This window comes from Bos grunniens, chromosome 21 (genome assembly GCF_055505025.1).
Source record: "Bos grunniens cultivar Pamir isolate PY7600 chromosome 21, Bosgru_T2T1.0, whole genome shotgun sequence".
Lineage (NCBI taxonomy): Eukaryota > Metazoa > Chordata > Mammalia > Artiodactyla > Bovidae > Bos > Bos grunniens.
Genome location: NC_141185.1, coordinates 28279258 through 28300857, shown reverse-complemented (window position 1 = coordinate 28300857; position 21600 = coordinate 28279258). Strand labels below are relative to the sequence as shown.

The following is a 21600-nucleotide window of genomic DNA, read 5'->3' as shown; positions in this document are numbered from 1 at the left end:
TGATCCAACAGATATTGGCACTTTGATCTCTGCTTCTTCTGCTTTTTCTGAATCCAGCTTGAACATCTGGAAGTTCATAGTTCACCTACTGTTGAAGCCCAGCTTGGAGAATTTTGAGCATTACTTTACTAGTGTGTGAGATGAGTGCAATTGTGCAGTCATTTGAACATTCTTTGGCATTGCCTTTCTTTGGAATTGGAATGAAAACTGACCATTTCCCCTCCTGTGGCCACTGAGTTTTCCTAATTTGCTGGCATATTGAGTGCAACACTTTCACAGCATCATCTTTCAGGATTTAAAATAGCTCAACTGGAATTCCATCACCTCCACTAGCTTTGTTCATAGTGATGCTTCCTAAGACCCACTTGACTTCACATTCCAGAATATCTGGCTCTAGGTGAGTGATCGCACCATTGTGATTATCTGGGTCATGAAGATCTTTTTTGTATAGTTCTGTGTATTCTTACCACTTCTTAATATCTTCTGCTTCTTTTAGGTTCATACCATGTTCTGTCCTTTATTGTGCTCATCTTTGCATGAAAAGTTCCCTTGGTATCTCTGATTTTCTTGAAGAGATCTCTAGTCTTCCCCGTTCTATTGTTTTCCTCTATTTCTTTGCATTGATCACTGAGGAAGGCATTCTTATCTCTCCTTGCTATTCTTTGGAACTTTGCATTCAGATGCTTATATCTTTCCTTTTCTCCTTGGCCTTTCGCTAAAAACTGTCACCTCTGAAATGACAGATTTCAGAGCATACATTTACTGGATTTGTGTTTGTCAAAGAAATAAACAAACAAAGAAAAATCCTTTTAGTTTTTCTATTCCATGTCATTTTTAAAACCCTTCAGTCTTGAGAAATGAGTCTCCTGCAGTTATAAGCATAGCAGTCTCTCTTGCTTAAACTCTTCAGTGGCATCTCTGCACTCATACAGCCTACATACCTAACATGGCCTGCAGCCCCTACCTTTCAAGCCTCATCTCCCACCACTCATCCCATACCTCAGCCGTACTGCCTTTCAGTTCCTTGAAGTAGACATGCTTCTACTTCTTTTTTGAGTGTATTTCCTCACTTTTCCTTGTTTTTAACCTGCTTACTCTTTAACTGTTGGATCAATGTATCAAACATTTCCCCACACTGTGACTCCTGTAGTAGAGTCCTCTCTTCTCTACAGTCTTCTAATACTCTGTACTTTGCTTCTAGAGAAACTGTTCTAGTTTTTAAAATCAATTTTTGCACTAATTATTCAATCTGTTTCTCCAGTTAGCGTGCAAGCTCCAAGTCTGTTTTGCTCACTACTGTGTGCTGCTTCTTATGTTTAGCCTCGTTATTGGCATATAATAGCATAACATTAAATCCTGAGTTAGATTACAGTTTTATGTCTGTGACATTTATGTAGTCTATACAGGGAATGTCTGAGACATTTATACAGTCCATAGCAAATGATTTTCTAATAAGTTAATCACAGACAAACTGCAAATATACTCTTGCTCCATGTCTCTATATCTTGGAAAGCCTAAGAGGTTCCAGAGAAGGAATACATTTCACATTCTCTCCGAATTAGAATATACCCTTCTTTAAATTTTCATGATGCAATTTTCTTTCTTCTCCTTCTTGAGTGATAATTTTATTTATATTATTTTTATAAATATATATAATTTTATTTATATAAAATTTCATTTTATAAAAGTATGTAATTTTATTTATATTTATGAAAACCTTACAGTTAGGGGATATATACATTCAACATAAATGATATAAGACAGCTCAAGTAATGAGTGTATTATGTAGACATAGTGAATAAAATAAGCTGTGTGATATTTAGCTGGGTTTTCCTTAGCTTTCTGAAGATGGCACTGAATTACCAAAACATGGTATGATTTATTTTTTGTGACACTTTCCATCAGCAAAAGGGCATGTAATGCATGGAAAATGCTTACCTGCAAATTTATATCCCTCACTATTTGTCTTCATTTACATATGTCGTAGGAAACTTTACTCTTTCCTGTTTCTCTTTTCAGAAAGAATAACACATTTGATCACCTTCTTGTTGATATATTTAATTGTGGACTATCAGTGCTATTCTTCATTTAAAACGCAAATGTTCTAATAGAGATATCTCCCATAATGATGAGTGTATTGGCAGGATTGGTGGGATGATATGGACATTGTTACCTATAAGCCTCTGATAGTTGTTTTCTGCATTTTTACTCTAGAAGACAACCAGGCTTTCTATAAATGAGGAGTAAGATTAAAAGGATCATAAATAGATCCTGTCTGTTTATTCAGCTAATGTTTATGAAATATCTCTTTTGAAGCTGGGGAAACTCAGAAAGAAATGAATACTTTGTATATAGCTTTAAATTTTTGTTTTAAATAATAACATTTTGATAAGAGCTGAGTTTCAGTCTTTTGCTAACTGTGTCAGTTTTCTCACCTATGGAAAGGATATGCTAACAACCCATCTCATAAAGTTCTATAAAGAGACAGTAAGATAGTGCATATATAGCCCTTGGTCCTGGCTTCCCTGGTGGCTCAGACGCTAAAGCATCTGCCCACAATGGGGGAGACCCGGGTTCGATTCCTGGGTCGGGAAGATCCCCTGGAGAAGGAAATGGCACCCCACTCTAGTACTCTTGCCTGGAAAATCCCATAGATGGAGGATCCTGATAGGCTACAGTCTATGGGGTCACAAAGAGTCAGACACGACTGAGCGACTTCACCTCACTTCATACAGCCCTTATCCCAGGGCCTGACCTAGAATAAGTACTCAGTATATGTTGCCGGGAATGATTGAAGGCAGAAGGAGAAGAGGGCATCAGAGGCTGAGATGGCTAGATGACATCACTGATACAATGAACATGAACTTGGGCAACCTTTGGGAGATGGTGAGGGACAGGAAGGCCTGGCATGCTGCAGTCCATGGGGTCACAAAAAGCTGGACACGATCAGGAGACTGAACAACAACATTTCTTAGCTGTTTTCTACTGTGAGGCTTTGTCCACAGTTAGCCTCTTAACTCTGTCTTTTCTTTTGTTGCTTCCTGCTTATTTTTTCCATGTTGACCTCAAAGTAAAATTCTGAAACAGATCTGACTGTGTATCACTGCCTCTTCAGTGCCATCTCTGTTGTTTCAAAAATGAAATCTCAAATACATGGATAGCATTTATCACCTTAGCATCTGACCTCGACCTTTCTACCAAACTAATTTCTGCCTTGTCACCTTTACTGGACTGCAGCCAAAATAGGCCCTACAAATCAAAATTCACTGCCTTGGCTTCTGCCCTTTTCTTCTGCCTAGAATTCCTGCTGTAGGCCTCAACCCCTCTTCTTACACTCAACCTGAAGAAACAGTTCTCTGTGGGAAACCCAGAGATCCATCCCTCTTATTCTTCCAAAACAGAATTTTTGGTCCCCATCATTTATAATTTTTTAGCACTTATCTCATTATTTGAGTTAATGGCATCTGTCTTGCCCTCCCACTAGCTTGAGTTGCTTGAGAGCAGAGACCATTACTTATTCATCATAGTATCTCTGAAACCTAGTAGGCACGCAGTAGAAGCTTGTTGAAATAACGGATTGAAATTCAGTTTAATTTTGTTTTGATTTCAATGTGTCTTTATTATTCTAGGTTCTGGGCCTTGTCCAAAATATGAGTGTTTTCCAGTGTCCAAAGTGTAAACACAAAACTCATATTTTTGGTGCTGATGGTGCGAGGAGACTAGCACGGACCCTTGATCTTGATATTCTAGGTAAGACCACCGGATATTCATTTGCAAAGGAAATAGCATGGTGATGAAGATCATCTCAGAATGATGAAATGCTTTTGGCTTTGTGTTTTGAATTAAGTTAGTATAGCGCACTTCTCTGTGTTAACCTTTTTTTGGCTTTTTATGATACTGCATTAGTGGAACACATTTTGAATAGGGGGTTTGTTCTGCCAATTATAACTCTGGCTATAGATGAAAACTGCCCATAACCTGAATTTGCAAAGAAAGTTTTGTGGTTTGAGTACTCTGATTTGAAGTCCACATTTTAAATAATGGTCATCAGTTTGTTTGCTAAGTTGGGAAGACATCTCTTAGTATAAGCAGAAAGTGAAGGTGAAAGTCACTCAGTGTCTGACTCTTTGTGACCCCATGGACTATATACAGCCCATGGAATTCTCTAGGCCAGAATCCTTGAGCGAGTAGCTGTTCCCTTCTCCAGGGGATTTTCCCAACCCAGGGATCAAACCCAGGTCTCCTGCATTGCAGGTGGACTCTTGTGGACTGAGCCACAAGGGAAGCCCAAGAATACTGGAGTGGGTAGCCTATCCCTTCTCTAGTGGATTTTCCCGACCCAAAATTGAAACAGGGTCGCCTGCATTGTAGGCAGATTCTTTACCAACTGAGCAGACGTATACAGAAATACCTATTTCATATGTTGTGGCAATCTTTGGAAGTGTCAGTTCTTGATGTGCGTGAAGAAATGCCTTCCTCATCAGTTCTGAATGTATAAGTCCTCTGCTCTAGAAAAAACGCTATTTACTGTTTTCTGTAATCTTTTTATGCTGTGTCTATGAAGTATGGCTCCTGAAACTCACCTTGTCTATACTGTTCATGTTACTGAACTGAAGAATTAATTAGTAATTGAAGGAGAAGTAAAATCATATGTTAAAGGAGCAAAACACAGATTTTATTTTTTATTTTTTATTTATTTATTTATTATTATTATTCTTTTTTACTTTACATTATTGTATTGTAGAACATTTTATCCCAAAACAATGAATTTCAACTTTTTCTCAAGCGCACATGGAACCTTCTCCAGGATAGATGTGGGGAAAACACAGATTTTTAGATAAAATTTTTTTTTTTTTAATCCACAAGCAGCTTAATGGACTTTTTAGGGAACATGTTTTGATATTCTGCATATGAGTTTCTATTCTGGGTAAAGGCAGATGTTAGCTGCTAAATAATGCAGTCATAGAGTGAATTATCAGTTTTAGGTAGTTAGCAATTAATATTCCTTAGAGATCAAGGAATTAAAAACATTCTTTATTATAATTAGTTTTCTAAAAGTTAATGTTAAATGTATTATTGTTTTTATGCATTTGTACTATAGCAGCTACCACAGTACCAGGTGAATACTAATGATATATTTTGATACATTTTTATAATTAAAGATACTAATTTTATTCTGCAACTGTTTCTCATTTAACTAACCTAGGAAGTTCAGTTTCCCAAATCTGCATAATAACAGCAGATTGACATTCACTTATATATAAAGTAAATGTGTAATTACAATGGCATTATTGAATTATGCTGACAGTATTATAATTCCCTAATTTATGAATGGGTGGTATGATTTTCTAAGTCACTTATTTAGAATTTGAAACACGTCTCCTAGAGAAACCTACATATGGAAGTTACATTTTAACCAACAGCTCACAAATGTATGCATGCATGCTGAGTCCCCTCAGTCAAGTCTGACTCTTTGTGCCCCTATGAACTGTAGCCCACCTATGGACTGTAGCCTGCCAGGCTCCTGTCCATGGGATTCCCCAGGTAAGAATATTGGAGTTGCCATGTTGCCAATGGCAGCTGCAGTATTGGAGCTGCCAATATTGGAGGGTTGCCATGCCCACTTCCAGGGGATCTTCCCGACCCAGGGATCGAACCTGCATCTCATGTCTCCCTCATTGACAGATGGATTCTTTACTACTTGAACCACCTGGGAAGCCCTGCAAATCAAATGTATAGTTACCCTAAAAATGTATCAGAAACACTGATTACTGATCAGAGAAACTCGGCTAGTGCGATAGACTGTTGTATCTCAAACTCTTTCGGGAAAACTAATTTAGAGTTCTAATGTAGAGCACATCTGCTCCCTTTAATGTGATCGTGGGGCCCAGAGGGCTCTCGCATGAACTGAAACAGGGGTTCTGATGATGAAGAGGTTGGAATTGGGAACAAGGAACTGAAATCAGGAACTCTCACAGCTGTGACCTCCTGGGTGGGTGACATCCCCAGGACTCTTATTTGTCCTTTACTGACCCTCTTGCTGCCTCTTATTTTCATCTAGGGAGCTGTGTTTCAAATGGTTTATTTGGTAAAATGGCTCTTCAGAATTTTATCCACATTCAGCTTGTGGTGGTGGTTGTTAGTCACTCAGTCATGTCTGACTCTTTGCGACCCTATAGCCTTCCAGGCTCCTCTGTCCATGGGATTTCCCAGGCAAGAATACTAGAGTGGATTGTTATTTCATTCTTCAGGGGATCTTGGCAACCCAGGGATCGAGCCTACTTGGGAGGTGGATTCTTTTTCTTTTTTTAAATTATTTATTTTAATTGGAGGATAATTAATTTACAATATTGTGATGGTTTTTGCCATACATCAACATGATTGGGCCACAGGTATACATATCTCTCCCCAATCCTGAACTCCCCTCCCAACCTCCCTCCCCACCCTATCCCTCTGGGCAGGTGGATTCTTTACCACCGAGTCACCTGGAAAGCCTGTATTCAGCTATAGGGACAGTTTATACATAGTAATTCGGAGAAGGCAGTGGCAACCCACTTCACCACTCTTGCCTGGAGAATCCCATGGATGGAGGAGCCTGGTAGGCTGCAGTCCATGGGGTCACTAAGAGTCAGACACGACTGAGCGACTTCACTTTCACTTTTCAGTTTCGTGCATTGGAGAAAGAAATGGCAACCCACTCCAGTGTTCTTGCCTGGAGAATCCCAGGGACAGAGGAGCCTGTTGGGCTGCCGTCTATGGGGTCGAACAGAGTCGGACACGACTGAGCGACTTAGCAGCAGCAGCAGCAGCATACATAGTAATTAAGGTCTCAGATCATGTCACAGAAACCTCTTTAACTTATGTCTCTGAAATGTGCTTCCTTCAGCCCTAGCCCTTCAAAAATACTTTTCAAGGCCAGACTGAACCTCAGCAACTCTCACTACATTTACCCTATTTAAATTTTCTCTCTGCACAGCTGTTAGTCCACTGCTGCTCTCACTGTGCCATCTACTTTCTCACAAGGTTTTCCTCATCTTATTCTCCTCTTCTGCGTATTGTGAGTCTCTGGAGGGCAGAAATGATGTCACTAGCTGACTCATTGGAAAAGACTCTGATGCTGGGAAAGATTGGGGACAGGAGGAAAAAGGGGTGACAGAATGAGATGGCTGGATGGCATCACCGACGCAATGGACTTGCATTTGAACAAACTCTGGGAGATAGTGAAGGATAGGGAAACCTGGCATGCTGCAGTTCATAGGGTCGTAAAGAGTCAGACACGACGAGCACTGAACAACAATGAAAAGTTGGCTATATAATGGAGACGATTTTACTGTTTTGTTCTGATACTGTGGTGGGAATGAAAGCATTCAAGATTCTTTACTATATACTGGCAGTTCATAAATCAAGAGAGAAAACTTTTTGGGTTTCTAAATATTTTCTGTAACATATCTTCCCCTGCTTCCCACATGACAGCTTCCTATAGTCCAAAGTTGATCTATAGAATAGACATCAAATGTACTGAAAAACTAGCCTTTACATGGTTATTGAAATATTCATGCATTTTTGTCTATTGAACACTTAGAAAAGAGAGTTGGCTAAGATCTCAAAATATGCTGATAAGAGGCACATGACGTATCTGTTACTCCGTACTTCATAATATAAATTGTGGTAGGTTTGTAACTTTGTAACACATTCTTCTTCTGCATTGTTTACACTGAATGACATGGTACTGAATGAATATTTTATGTAAAACACACATACATACATGTTTTGATAACCTTTGCATGGACTTTAAAGTGGTTCTAAGAATGCTGAGCAGCATGAAAGTCAACTCTTCTACTGCATTTACTGCATTTTAAATCTCAGCTTTACTTGTGATGGTGTGGTAGAAAGAATCAATTGGATGATGGATCAGAGCATTTTTCCTCCGAATTCTACTACCTAATATATCCTCAGGAAAGACACACATATACAAGTCTGTATATTGGAGGTTCTTATTATTTCCTGAGAGCTCAAGTTCACAAGTTATGTATACTGCTATATAGATTGATATGTAATAAAATAAAAATAATTCTATCTGATAAAGAGGCAGGTAGTTGAACTAACAAGTCTGCCCTGCTTTTCAGCAGTTCTCTTTGCTCACCCATCTGCCACTATCAGGAAGATTTTTCTGTTGTGCTTTTTAAAAACTTCTTTCCCTCTTCATCTTTCCTTTTCAGTTTCCTGTTATTATGTGGCAAGATATGTCTATATCATATTATTATGTCTATATCAGTTATTACAGGGAGAAAAATTTACAAATATCTTCCAGGTCATTTTTGCTGGAAGACCTCCAGCAAAGAATAAATCAGAGATCTTATTCCTTGATTGACTGCCACACTGCTTTCAAATGTAATCATGGTATTACCCTCAAAAGGACTATTTTGTCCCTAAGTTTCATTTGAAATTTGTTTTTCAGAAATTTAGCAATTTGAGGATAGTCATAACTCAGGTTGATTTGAATCAATTTGTTTCTGCAGTTCAAAGAGTAAAATTTCAAATGCCTGTATAAGCTTTTGTGGTACTAATGGATATCTGGTGGACTCTTTTAGGAGACATCCCCTTACATCTTAACATAAGGGAAGCCTCAGATACAGGCCAGCCGATTGTGTTTTCACAGCCTGAAAGTGATGAGGTAAGTTATATTTATAAATATGTTTTTTATTTTCACAGGATATATACTTTTTGATATATAGAAAGAAGGTTGGGGAGATCAAGTTTGTCTATTGGGAATGAATGTATTAACCAAATATTAGTTAACTTAATCAAAGCTTCTTTAAGTTACTATAAGGTAGACATACCATTGCTGATTCTGAATTATCAACTGAACGGGCCCAACTACAAAGAATCATCACCCAACCAGTTTTCTCATGAACAATGAACAATGGAAATTTGAACATGAACAATGGAAATTTGTAAAATTCTTTTCTTGCTAGCTAGCAATATCTAACTGCCTCAAGTTATTTTATTTCAGTGTTAGAAGTTCGGCTGATTGTTGAGAGAAGGAAACCAAATACAAGAAAAAATTGAGTTGAATGTAGGGAAACTGTATAAACCTTTAGAGATTGAATTTTCACTGTGTTTATTTTAATAAATATGATTGAGGAGGTAAGGTGGGAAAATTAATAGTGTTTCATTGTCTAATATAATTTGTGGTACAGATAGATTTTTCAAAGACTGCTGAAGCTCACTGCCTTTAAGTGTAAACTCTTTTGTTGTTCAGTCTCTGAGTTGTGACCAACTCTTTGTGATCCCCTGGACTGCAGTACACCAGGCTTCCTTGTCCTTCACTATCTCTCAGAGTTTGCTCAAGTTCATGTCACCAAGTCAGTGATGCTATCTAACCATCTCATACACTGCCACACTCTTCTCCTTTCACCGTCAATCTTTCCCAGCATCAGAGTCTTTTCCAGTGAGTTGGCTCTTTGCATCAGGTGGCCAAAGTATGAGTTTCAGCATCAGTCCTTCCAGTGAATAATCAAGGTTGATTTCCTTTAGGATTGACTGGTTTGATCTCCCTGCAGTTCAAGGGGCTCGCAAGAGTCTTCTCCAACACCACAGTTCAAAAGCATTAATTCTTTGGTGCTCTATGGTCCAACTCTCACATCCATACATGATTACTAGAAAACCCATAGCTTTGACTATGTGGATCTTTGTCAGCAAAGTGATGTCTCTGCTTTTTAATATGCTGTCTAGGTTTGTCATGGCTCTTTTATTTTACTCTTTTTAAAATAGAAATAAAATCATATGTGTATGATTTTATTATATATAATACTTTTATTATATACATAATATATATAATCATATATAATAAAGTCATATATATCTCTTCTTTCCTAAGTAGCAGTTGCTGTTTATGTTAGAAAGTGACTGGTGTATCAGTTTTAAGGTAATTCTTATGCTCCTTTGCCAAACAGCCTCAATCAGTCCTCTTAGCTTTTCTTTTTTTCCCGTACCAAATAAATGTAGCTTTAGAGTACCGTTATTTTGTCCACCCATAACTATTCCCCCTTTCATTCTAGTTTGCTTCCTCTAATCCTGTATGAACCGAAAGACAAAGGAGCCAGACTTTGTTAGAACTGTGAATACAATAAGGGCAAAGCTGACAACCAGGAGTCTGAGATTGGTCAAGTAGATTCATTTTGAACTGTCTCTTTCAGGACCCAGAGCTCCTTTCTCTTTCTTAAGGGTTGACAGTTATGGTACAGGCGATTGAGTTGCTGGGATATGATGTCTGAGTAAACTTACTATTGTATATATCCTTGTTTTTCCTTTCTCTGCCTCTTATGTAGTAATAAATGTTAAATTTCCTTTTCAGTCTTTTCTTTGAAATCTTTCAGATAAGCAAAAAACATAACCTTTTATTGCTTTCACAACTGAAGCATGGCAATCTCATCTACTGTAAGTGTACTTTATGCAGTGAATGAAAAGTTGTATGAAAATTGAGGGTTTTTAAAGTCAAATACTTTTAAATGCTTCCTGAGAGCAGCCTATTTAAAGATATGTAGTGGTGAATCCTTTTCAATAAGAATAATTGTCTAGTAGTTTATTTCAATTATGAATTTAGGTTTTAAAATATTTTCCCTCCTGTCCATTATTTTTTTTCTTTGAGATTCTCCAAAAGCAAAAACATTTCAGAAAGTTAAAGGAATGTAACATAACAGAGAATATAGAGCAGCCATCAAAAAGCAATATGATTTAAAGCTCTAAACAACAGTGTTTGTAGAGTTTTTTGGTTACATGTTTTTTTAAATCTCATTTACACTTACGTAAAATTAGATCTATTATTTTACTGTTGCTGGCTGACATTTATGGTAATGTGAGCAAGCTACCCCTTTGTGGTTTAGGCTAGACTTAATCTGGTGGAGTCTCAGCTAAAACTAGTGAGAATTTCACACACCACATTGTCAGCCTTACATATGAAGACTTCTGAGCAGTTTTTTAAGATTCAGACATGTCCATAAAAAGAGATTTAGAAAATGGAGCTTTGTATTTATTTTGTTTCCATGGAAGTTATTGTTTCCTACTCTTAGATTGCAGACATTCATTGTTATTAACCATCTTTCTAACAATAATAGCAGTTATAGTATGTTAGACACTGTTAGGCATCTATATACTTTCAATGCTCACGACAACTTAATACAATGTATAAATAGTTCCCATTTTTCAGTTGAGAAAACTGAGACTCATAGAAGCTAAATAATTTTCCAAGGTCACAGAACGGATAGATGCCAAGATGTGATTAAAAAGCAATTCTCTTCCTTCTAAATGTTGTCCTCTTCATTGTGTACCTCTGGTGGTTTAGCCGCTCAGTCATGTCCGACTTTTGCGACCCCATGGACTGTAGCCCGCCAGGCTCCTCTGTCCGTGGGATTTTCCAGGCAAGAATACTGGAGTGGATTGCCTTTTCCTTCTCTACTCACCTTCTGAGTCCTCTACTAATAGCTATGATTTCTTCAGTTCCTTCTAAGAAATGAGCACAGTACTTGAGTGCATTAAATACAACATACTCTCTTAATTTGATTCTCATAACACATTTGTGAGGTATGTTTGATAATCTCCATTTTTCAAATGAAGAAGTAGAGATTCATTCGCAGTAAGGAATTTGTCCAAGATAGTACCCGAGGCTATTTCCATACTCAGCTCTGAAACTGTAGGCTTGCATCCTCTTCCCAAGGCAGTATCTGCTTCCCTTCTCAATTAATTGCAAGCTTGCTTCAGTGTCTGTCTATTGTGTATATTTAGGCTGGCTTTCAGTTCACCTCCTTTTCATATTACAGAGATCTAGATAAGAGGGGTGGTCCCATTGGTGTGCACAGTGGCAGCCATAATACAGAATATCTTAACCTGGGTTTGAGAATTCCTCTGAAGTTATATCCAGAATGTATGAATGTGCATTTTTCTGGGAAATTGAACAAGAGAGTTACTAGATTCTCAAAAAGGTCTCTGCATGAAAAGCAAAGCATTAATTAGTATTAGCCTGGGATTTCATTACCAAGAATGCTACTTTCTAAGTGTGACCTTAGATAAGTTCCCTCATGTCTCTGAACCTTTCTCTCTGTCTGTAAATTGGTATCATAATAAGAGGGATTAAATGAGATGATAATGTGAAAATATTTTGCAAAATGCCAAGTAGAATACAGCTATGAGTATTTATGTCTTCTGAAATGTCCTGTGAAAGTTGTCATGGTACTAATTGTCTTTCTTCCGCCCTTCATCAAAGGGTTGAGCCCATTTATGCCCTTCCCCTTACATAGCTTCAGGTAAATGTCACTCTTTGGTGACATCTAAAAATCAGCAGAATTTGAATCATAAGATGAGGATAGAGTTCTCAGCCTCAGCATTAAAGATTTTACTAGGACATCAGGAATTCCTAGACATTAGGAAACTGTTGTTGAGTCCTGGAATTAGGATCCTTCTGATGACTTTTATGGTGAATGTTACCTTCTAATAATCCCCTTCCCTTTTCCCCTGTGAACTTAAATGGAAATCTGCTCTCAGAAGCTGGTTTCAGCCATCTCAACAGATTCTGCCATATGCATGGAAGCTTAGTGCCCATTCTACCTGAATGTCTTCATTTAAAGAATGAAAGAAGTGTTTACTTGCAAACGTGATAAATTCTATAAAAATTAATGGGATGGAATATGTCAAATTATTTGTTAATTCTTAGCCCTTTAGACGGAGCAGGCAATGGCACCCCACTCCAGTACTCTTGCTTGGAAAATCCCATGGATGGGGGAGCCTGTTAGGTTGCCATCCATGGGGTCGCTAAGAGTCGGACACGACTGAGCGACTTCACTTTCACTTTTCACTTTCATGCACTGGAGAAGAAAATGGCAACCCACTCCAGTACTCTTGCCTGGAGAATCCCAGGGACGGGGGAGCCTGGTGGGCTGCCATCTATGGGGTTGCACAGAGTCAGACACGACTGAAGTGACTTAGCATAGCATAGCCCTTTAGATTGACACTTTTCATTGTTAGCTTTTAGGGGTTTGCTACAGGCAAATTTATTAATAAATAAAAGTTTCATCTTTAGCTTTTTGTCTTCTTACTAATCCCTCCTTCTTTTGTCTATCTTTAATTAATCCCTCCTCTCAGCACCAGGTTCCAGGGCTCTCATTCTCTGTCCATAAAATCTTCTGAAATGAGGCATTAGGAATGTAACTCTTCCAGTAGTACTTAAAAACATAGTGATGAATTGAAAGGTGTGGAATGTGTTGAATTTGAGGCATCATTGGAAAAGTTGGGAGGGGCTAGAGTACCAGTTAAAAAGCTCCAAGTGGCTACTACCTACTCAACCAAAAGTCAAAACCGTCTGCATATGTGCACCATGGGCTTCCCTGGCAATGTGGGAGACCCAGGTTCCATCCCTGGGTTGGGAAGATACCCTGGAGAAGTAAATGGCAACCCACTTCAGTACTCTGGCCTGGAAAATCCCATGGACAGAGGAGCCCGAGAGGCTATAGTCCATGGGGTCACATGACTGAGCGACTTCACTTTTTCACTATGTGTACAACTGAGGAAACGAGAGTAATTGAAGCTATAAATATAAGTAGTGTAAAATAGCCAGAGAAAGCAATAGAGGAAGGGAGAGAGAGTGGACACTTAGGATTCAGAACTCTTAAGTTCAATAACATTTCCTCTGGTGTGTGTAATTCTAATTGTTCATTCAACTATTTCTACCTTTTGCCTTTGGTTGAGTCCAGGACACAATGATGAACCTATGATAGACAGTTAATCTTGTGGTTTCATTCTGTTTGTCAAGTAAAAGTCTTAATATTGGATGTTAAAAGCTATGCTGTAAGATATACCTGGTAAAGGCTTTAAAAGGTAAGTAGAAGCCTTATTGTCTTATAATTTCTACATTATAATCTCATAATATGCAGATGACACCACCCTTATGGCAGAAAGGAAGAGGAACTAAAAAGCCTCTTGATGAAAGTGAAAGAGGAGAGTGAAAAAGTTGGCTTAAAGCTCAACATTTAGAAAATGAAGATCATGGTATCTGGTCCCATCACTTCATGGGAAATAGATGGGGAAACAGTGGAAACAGTGCAGACTTTATTTCTTTGGGCTCCAAAATCACTGCAGATGGTGACTGCAGCCATGAAATTAAAAGACGCTTACTCCTTGAAAGGAAAGTTATGACCAACCTAGATAGCATATTGAAAAGCAGAGACATTACTTTGCCAACAAAGGTCCGTCTAGTCAAGGCTATGGTTTTTCCAGTGGTCATGTATGGATGTGAGAATTGGACTGTGAAGAAAGCTGAGCACCAAAGAATTGATGCTTTTGAACTGTGGTGTTGGAGAAGACTCTTGAGAGTCCCTTGGACTGCAAGGAGATCCAACCAGTCCATTCTAAAGGAGATCAGGCCTGGGTGTTCTTTGGAAGGAATGATGCTAAAGCTGAAACTCCAGTACTTTGGCCACCTCATGCGAAGAGTTGACTCATTGGAAAAGACTCTGATGCTGGGAGGGATTAGGGGCAGGAGGAGAAAGAGATGACAGAGGATGAGATGGCTGGATGGCATCACCAACTGGATGGACGTGAGTTTGAGTGAACTCTGGGAGCTGGTGATGGACAGGGAGGCCTGGTGTGCTGCGATTCATGGGGTCGCAAAGAGTCGGACATGACTGAGCAACTGAACTGAACTGAACTGAACTGAATCCTAATATGAAATGACTGTGTATGGAAAACTAGAACTTCACATCTTTAAAAACAAAGACAAAGGGGAAAAGCTCACCGGAAAGCTTGTGTACTTTGGTTGTCATACAGTGCCTTTACTTGGTAATGATAGATAAAACAAAAGGAAGGGATTTAATTTACTTAGTCCTCAGGCAGGAAAATTGTCCAAAAGGATATGTTAATATGAACTCTTCAATGGGATTGTAAATTACTTGAGGTCATAATAGTAATAATAGTAGACATTCATTCATTATTTACTTTTTGTATTACAGTACTTCACATACTTTATTCTTACCTAATATGCCCCCAAGCCCTTTGAGGTAGATACTATTATTATAACTGTTTTACAGATAATGGAACCAAGCCTGGAAGGGTTAATTCACTTGCCCAAGGCCAGTGCTAATAAGTAATGGAACTAGGATTTTAAAGCTTACTTGTCTGACCTTAAGGCCCCAACTCTTCACCAGAGAGTGCTTCTGCCTCCCTTTTTTTTTATCATTGCATCCCACAGATTTCCCTAAACTATGCCTTGCATTAAGAACCGAGTCAGACACGACTAAGCGACTGAACTGAAGTGAACTAAAGAACCAAAAAGTATTTGTTGAATGAATCTTCATTGGCTGAAAAAATTCGATCTCAACAATTTTGTGGAAATTGAAACTGTTAAACTAAGCACTTTCAGTGATTTCTCAGCAAATGACAATCTAACTGTTACTTTCAGTGTGATATATTGAAAGTTTAAGCTTGGGGATAGTCCATTAAAAAGCAAAGGTTAAATGTAGCAAATTTGATTATTATGGAATCTTTATTTTGTATAGTGAGATAGGTTTATATCTCTAATTTAATGTAAGTAAGAACTAAGAAATTATAGAATGATGGCCTTAGCTTGCTTTAGTGCGCTTTTATTTACACAGTAAAATATTAGACTTAAATACCTAGAAAAGCTACTAGGAGATAAAAGGTGTTAATATTTATAAAAATGCGTGGGTGAAAATAAGCACTTTGGCAGGGGGGAGCCACACTGTGCAGCGTGTGGAAACTTAGTTCCCCAACCAGGGATGGAACCTGTGCTGCCTGCAGTGGAAGCACAGAATCTTAACCACTGGATTTCCAGGAAAGTCCTGAAAATCACACTTTCATTTTAAAAGAAATATTTCTTTATCAAGTATATGTTATTTCCATTTTAAAGCAAAATCTGTTGTTTCTGGTGACTACAGCAGAGATTGAAACCCTTTTTAGACAGTACATTTTGATTGGAATTACTTGTATTTTGAATTTACTGTTTAATGTGTGATGTGGCTTCCCTGGTGGCTCAGTCAGTAGAGTCTGTCTGCAGTGTGGGAGTCCCGGGTTCAATCCCTGGATTGGGAAGATCCCCCAGAAAAGGAAATGGCAACCCACTCCTGTATTCTTGCCTGGACAATTCCGTGGACAGAGAAGCCCGGTGGGCTACAATCCATGGGGTCGCAAAGAGTGGGACACGACTGAGTGACCAACACTTTCACTTTCTTTGTGATGTGGTGGGTTTTCCAGGTGGCTCAGTGGTAAAGAATCTACCTGCCAATGCAGGAGTTGCAGGTTCAATCCCTGGGTCAGGAAGATCCCCTGGAGGAGGAAATGGCAACCCACTCCAGTATTCTTGCCTGGAGAATTCCTTGGACAGAGGAGTCTGGTGGGAGTCCATGGGATTGCAAAGAGTCAGACACAACTGAGAGACTGAGCACACAGCCTACACGTGATATGCTAGAAGGAGCTGGGCTTTGGAGTCAGGCAGATCCAGTTGTGAATGTTCTTCATCCTGCTAACTTTGTGACCAAGCAGACAAGCTCAGTTTCTTCATCCACGTTGAGCCAATGGTGTTTATTTTATATCCGTTGGATTGTGTGATTACTTATACTAGTACTTAGTACAGTATGTACTCAGTAAAAACATATAAGGTCTTATTCATGCTTTGAGAGCTATTTAAAAGATTTAAAAGAAGAATGTAAATGAAATTTTAACACTTTCTTGGTAAAATAAAATATAATTCACCTATTAGGGAACAAACATAGTTTTTTCTTTTTTTTCGGGGGGTCTTACAGTATTCTGCTTATTGACATGGGTGTTGAGTTACAGAAGTGTGTTCAGTTGGTACACTTGCATTGCTGTGTGCACTTAGGATCCATGCATGTATTTTTAAAGAAATCTAAATACATATCACCAGTGAAAAAGTAGCGTGTGAAAGTACATTTACGTGTGATCTTCTTACATAGTCAAGGTAGATCTTTAAAGTATTAAATAAAATTACTCTGTAATTCGTTTTTTTTTAATTACACTGTTGTTTCTAGATCAAAAACTGACAAATACCAAGTATATAACTTCTAAAGAAAAGGAGTCAAGTGTTTATTTATTTTTAAAAGTTAGTAGAAAAGAAGTTAATATAGGTTGAATATGAAATTAAATCAGGTCTTTTGAGGAGACCACAAAAACTTGATAAATACAAACCCAAATATATCAATTATTAATATTAACATAAATAACCAATTACTCCTATTAAAGTCAAACATTTCTGCTTATAATCATTGGATCTTTTTCAAGAAGTAGAGCCAAAATGTAAGGTGTAAAGTAGTAATGTGAAACATATATTTTATGTAATCATATATAATATGTTTCAACAATGAAACAAGTAGCCTGGCAATATATATATAGACTATATACACTTAAATGTGTGTCATTGTTGTAATTAGCATAATTTAAAATTTCCTTAATGAACAGTTTTCCAGCATGTTGATTGAGAGATAACAGACATGACTGACTTTTTTCATTCCCAACTCCCAGGGGGAAATGCAAGTAAATTTTTTATTTTAACATATACACAAACCTATTCTTATTCAAATTCTTTCCCCATTTAGGTTATTACAGAAATTGAGCAGCGTTTCGTGTGCCATATAGTAGGCCCTTGTTTTTATGTATATGTATATTTAATACCTATGTATCCACAGATACATACACATACACATATACACACACATAAAGGTAGCTATATGTGTGTATACATATTCTTCTTCTTTCTGGTATAATATGTGACAAATATTAAATTTATGATGTGAGTTACGAACATGGGTTTCTTTTTGTGGCACAAAATTATAATATATATATGTGTATATGTATATAATTATATGAAAAAGTGAAAATGTTAGTTACTCAGTCGTGTCTAACTCTTTGCGACCTCACAGACTGTAGCCCGCCAGGATCCTTTGTCAATGGAATTCTCCAGACAAGAATACTGGAGTGGGTAGTCATTCCCTTCTCCAGGGGATCTTCCTGACCCAGGGATGGAACCTGGGTCTCCTGCATTGCAGGCAGATTCTTTACTGTCTGAGCCACCAGGAAAATCCGACATAATTATATATATCAAAATAATTCTTTTCCTTTTCAAAATGCTGATTTCTAATTATGTTGTATCAACTTCATAATGTAAATACACAGGGGTCTATATTAAACTATTTCCCCAAATGGAGAAAATATTTACTTTTGAGTATAGTTTTTTAAAAATAATCAAGATGTATGAAACACGGTTAAACATCAAGTCAGGGTAGTTCAATTAAATTCAGTTAGCAGTTCAGTCTCTCAGTTGTGTCTGACTCTTTGTGACCCCATGGACTGCAGCATGCCAGGCTTCTTGTCCATCACCAACTCTCAGAGCTTGCTATCCATTGAGTCGGTGATGCCATCCAACCATCTTATCCTTTGTTGTCCTTTTCTCCTCCTGCCTTCAATCTTTTCCAGCATCAGGGTCTTTTCCAATGAGTCAGTTCTTTGTATCAAGTGGCCAAAGTATTGGAGTTTTAGCTTCAGCATCAGTCCTTCCAATGAATATTCAGAACTGATTTCCTTTAGGATTGATAGTCAGAGTAAAGAAGCCTCAAACAGTTCTTTTACCATCCAGAGTCAAGGAACTGGTCTGCCTGTGTTCAAAGCCCAGCTCATCTCGCACTAGCTGTGATGCTGTGGACAATATTCTTCATCTTTCTGAGTCTTGGTTTTCTTGTTTATAGAGTGGGAATAATGACAGAATTTACCCCTTATGATAATTGTGAGGATAAAATGAAATAGTACTTGACTGTTATTAAGTACTCAAGTAAATTTTAACTATTACCATTACATCAAGTGGTGCTGGTTGTAGGGGTAGTAGAATTAGTATCTACACAACTCTTAAGTATATAAATGTATAAATTAACAGTTTTAGAAAATCTTACTATTGTCTTACAGTTACTCTTTATAGATAAGGTAAAAGAAGTAAGTAGTATTTGCATTTTAATTGTTTAAAACTTTGAAATACAAATGCCATGACCATTGTTCTAACTGGACTGTGCAGGCTTTAGGTCAGTTGTGGCCCACTTGATGCTTGGGAGCTGCTTTTTGTGTTATGTTGTACTGGGGTCGTAGAGATGGACAATGTGACAACTGATTCTAGGAATTCTTGCATGGTGCTTAAATCTCACTGCTTGGTGCTGGTATCAGACACCATTCCCAAAGAGAATGATGAAAATGCTTTCTGAAGATCAACCTAGGATGGTATAGATAGTCTTTTCAAAAATGACTAACAACTCTTAGTGCCAAAGAAGTATGGCAGTATCCCACTCAGGATATCAACTTTTCAGAAGAGGAAGGTGTAATTTTTCTGCAGCTGGACTGGGTTGCTAGTTTGCTGAAACAGGAATTAGAGTTTGAAAAACAGTAATTGCTGCTACTAAATATTGATTTTTTTTTTTTCTTCAGAAAGTTACCCTCCAAATAACCTAAAATCCTTTCTCCTCTGCCCTGCCCGCAATGTTCCCAGCAGTATCTTCTCACTATTGAATTTCTTCATCACATTCTGTTCAACTCAGCAGACAGCGACGGCAGTTTGTGAGTCACTTGATGTGTACTGGGGAGAAATATACAGCAAATAAATCTATTCTTTTCCAGGCCAAAGCCTACCTAAGGATTGCTACTGAAGTGGTAAGAAGATTACCACCACCTCCAGAGTCATTCCCCAAGTGTCTTGGAAATTTGCCTGGTCTTTGACAGTTAAGGCCTTTGGAAGTCAGCAGTGTGGTGGTGAAACCTACAGAAACAATAGCAATCATAATTATTTTCTTGTATTTCTAAAGAAATAATGTCCAGTCTTCAGATTTGATTTGCTAAACAATGACTCACAAATAAAAATTTTACATACCAATGCTTAAATTTAAAAAAAGGTTTTTTTAATGCTTAGGAATATTTTTGAAAGCTATTGTGTGCCAGCATCCCAGAACTGCATTTTATTTTATTGAACTATCCCAAGGCAAGGAATCATGAGTTAATATTACAAGCCCAACCTTCAATTCAGGAGAGAACCTTGCTCTTTCTGCAGGACTATAGAGTTAAAGGATTTACTGAGTATGAGTATGGACCTGAGTATGACAACTTTCCATCAGGCAGTGTGGTCTGGGTCTGAATCCTACATCTAGTACTATCTTGGACCCTTTCTTAATACAAATGAACTTCTACTTCTTCATCTAGAATAGACTCTCCCTCTAGACTTTATGAATCTGGGTCTGGGCATGTATATTTTTAACAAAATTATAAATATTTTGATTGTTTTGATTATGATGGCAATAATAATGATAGCTAACATTTATCAAGGGTTTTCTTGTGTCCTTATAGTTAATCTTTCATTGATTTGAGTGGAGTACTGTTGTTATCTCTGCTTTATAGATGGGGAAGTTGAGATGTGGGAAAGTTAAGTGTTGTACTGAGTGTTACTGTTCTAGCAAGTAGAGGTTTGAACTTGGGCAGTTGGATACTGGATCCTTCCTTTTGTACACCAAAGGGCATTTGTTTATTTCAAAAGAGGAATGTGAATATAGTGTTCAAAATTTCAACTTATTTGACCATTAACTTTCCCACCTCCCCTTCCCCTTTAGGAGCATTTCATGAAGTTCATATTTCAAAGAACACACCTTGAAAAACATCTTGTCTGGTTGAGGCTCAGAGAGAGAGAGTCAAGGGCTTCCCAAGGTTATAAAGCTGTAAGTACTGATAAGAGTTTAGTAGTTAATCCTCACTTTAAGGAGATGGTCTGTGACCTTTGGCAGATGCGTGAGTTTCTTTGCTCTGTCGTTAAGCAGCCAGAAAATTAGGTAAAGAGTTATATCTCATTATAAACATGTTTTTGCACACTTATGTTCACATAAAAAAAAAACTATGCATAAATGTTTTTGCATAGTTTAGCAGCTTTATTTGTAATAGCCAAAACAACCCAAAGTTTTTCACTGGGTAAATGGTTCGACAACCAGTAGTATATCCATACTATGGAATACTACTCATTGATGAAAAAGAACAAAGTATGGATACATGCAATGACCTGGATAAACTCCAGATAATTATGCTGAATGAAAAAGTAATCCCAAAAAGTTGTGTACCATATGATTCAACTTAACATTCTTGAAATGACAGAATTATAGAAATGGAGAACAGATGAGTGGTTTCCAGGGGTTAAGGAGGAGATTGGTGATGGGGGAGGGAATTGTGTTTGTGGCTGTACAAGGGCAATATGAGAGATCCTTTGGAGGATGTAAGTGTTCTGTATCATGACTATATCAATGTCAGTATCTTGGTTGTGAAATTGTGCAATAGCTTTGCAAGATGTTAACACTGGAGGAAACTGGTAAAGGGCACAATGAAATTTCTCTGTATTATTCCTTATAAGCTGCATGTGGATCTACAAATACCTCAAAATAAAAATAAAAGTATAATTTAAAAAAACAAACTTGTGCTGCTATATCTGAACTGAAGTCTTCTGGACCAAATTATCCATGCTAATTAAAATCATGAATAAAAGTATTTGTGGACACACAGTAATCATCA

At 37.7% G+C, this 21600-nt stretch overlaps 1 protein-coding gene across 12 annotated transcripts in view; it reads left to right on the top strand.

Moving 5' to 3' along the window:
* NUBPL (NUBP iron-sulfur cluster assembly factor, mitochondrial) overlaps positions 1-21600 on the top strand; it is a 269591-nt gene that overhangs the window by 226895 nt on the left and 21096 nt on the right. For 7 of the 12 annotated variants that reach the window (XM_086363699.1, XM_086363697.1, XM_086363707.1 and 4 more), the window contains 2 exons: positions 3630-3750; positions 8592-8674. In XM_086363699.1, the coding sequence (XP_086219825.1) occupies positions 3630-3750; positions 8592-8674 (204 nt within the window). Of the gene's footprint in view, positions 1-3629; positions 3751-8591; positions 8675-13925; positions 14129-19488; positions 21503-21600 lie in introns of those variants that run through there. The other 5 variants (XM_086363702.1, XM_086363698.1, XM_086363711.1 and 2 more) reach the window with 3 other exon arrangements.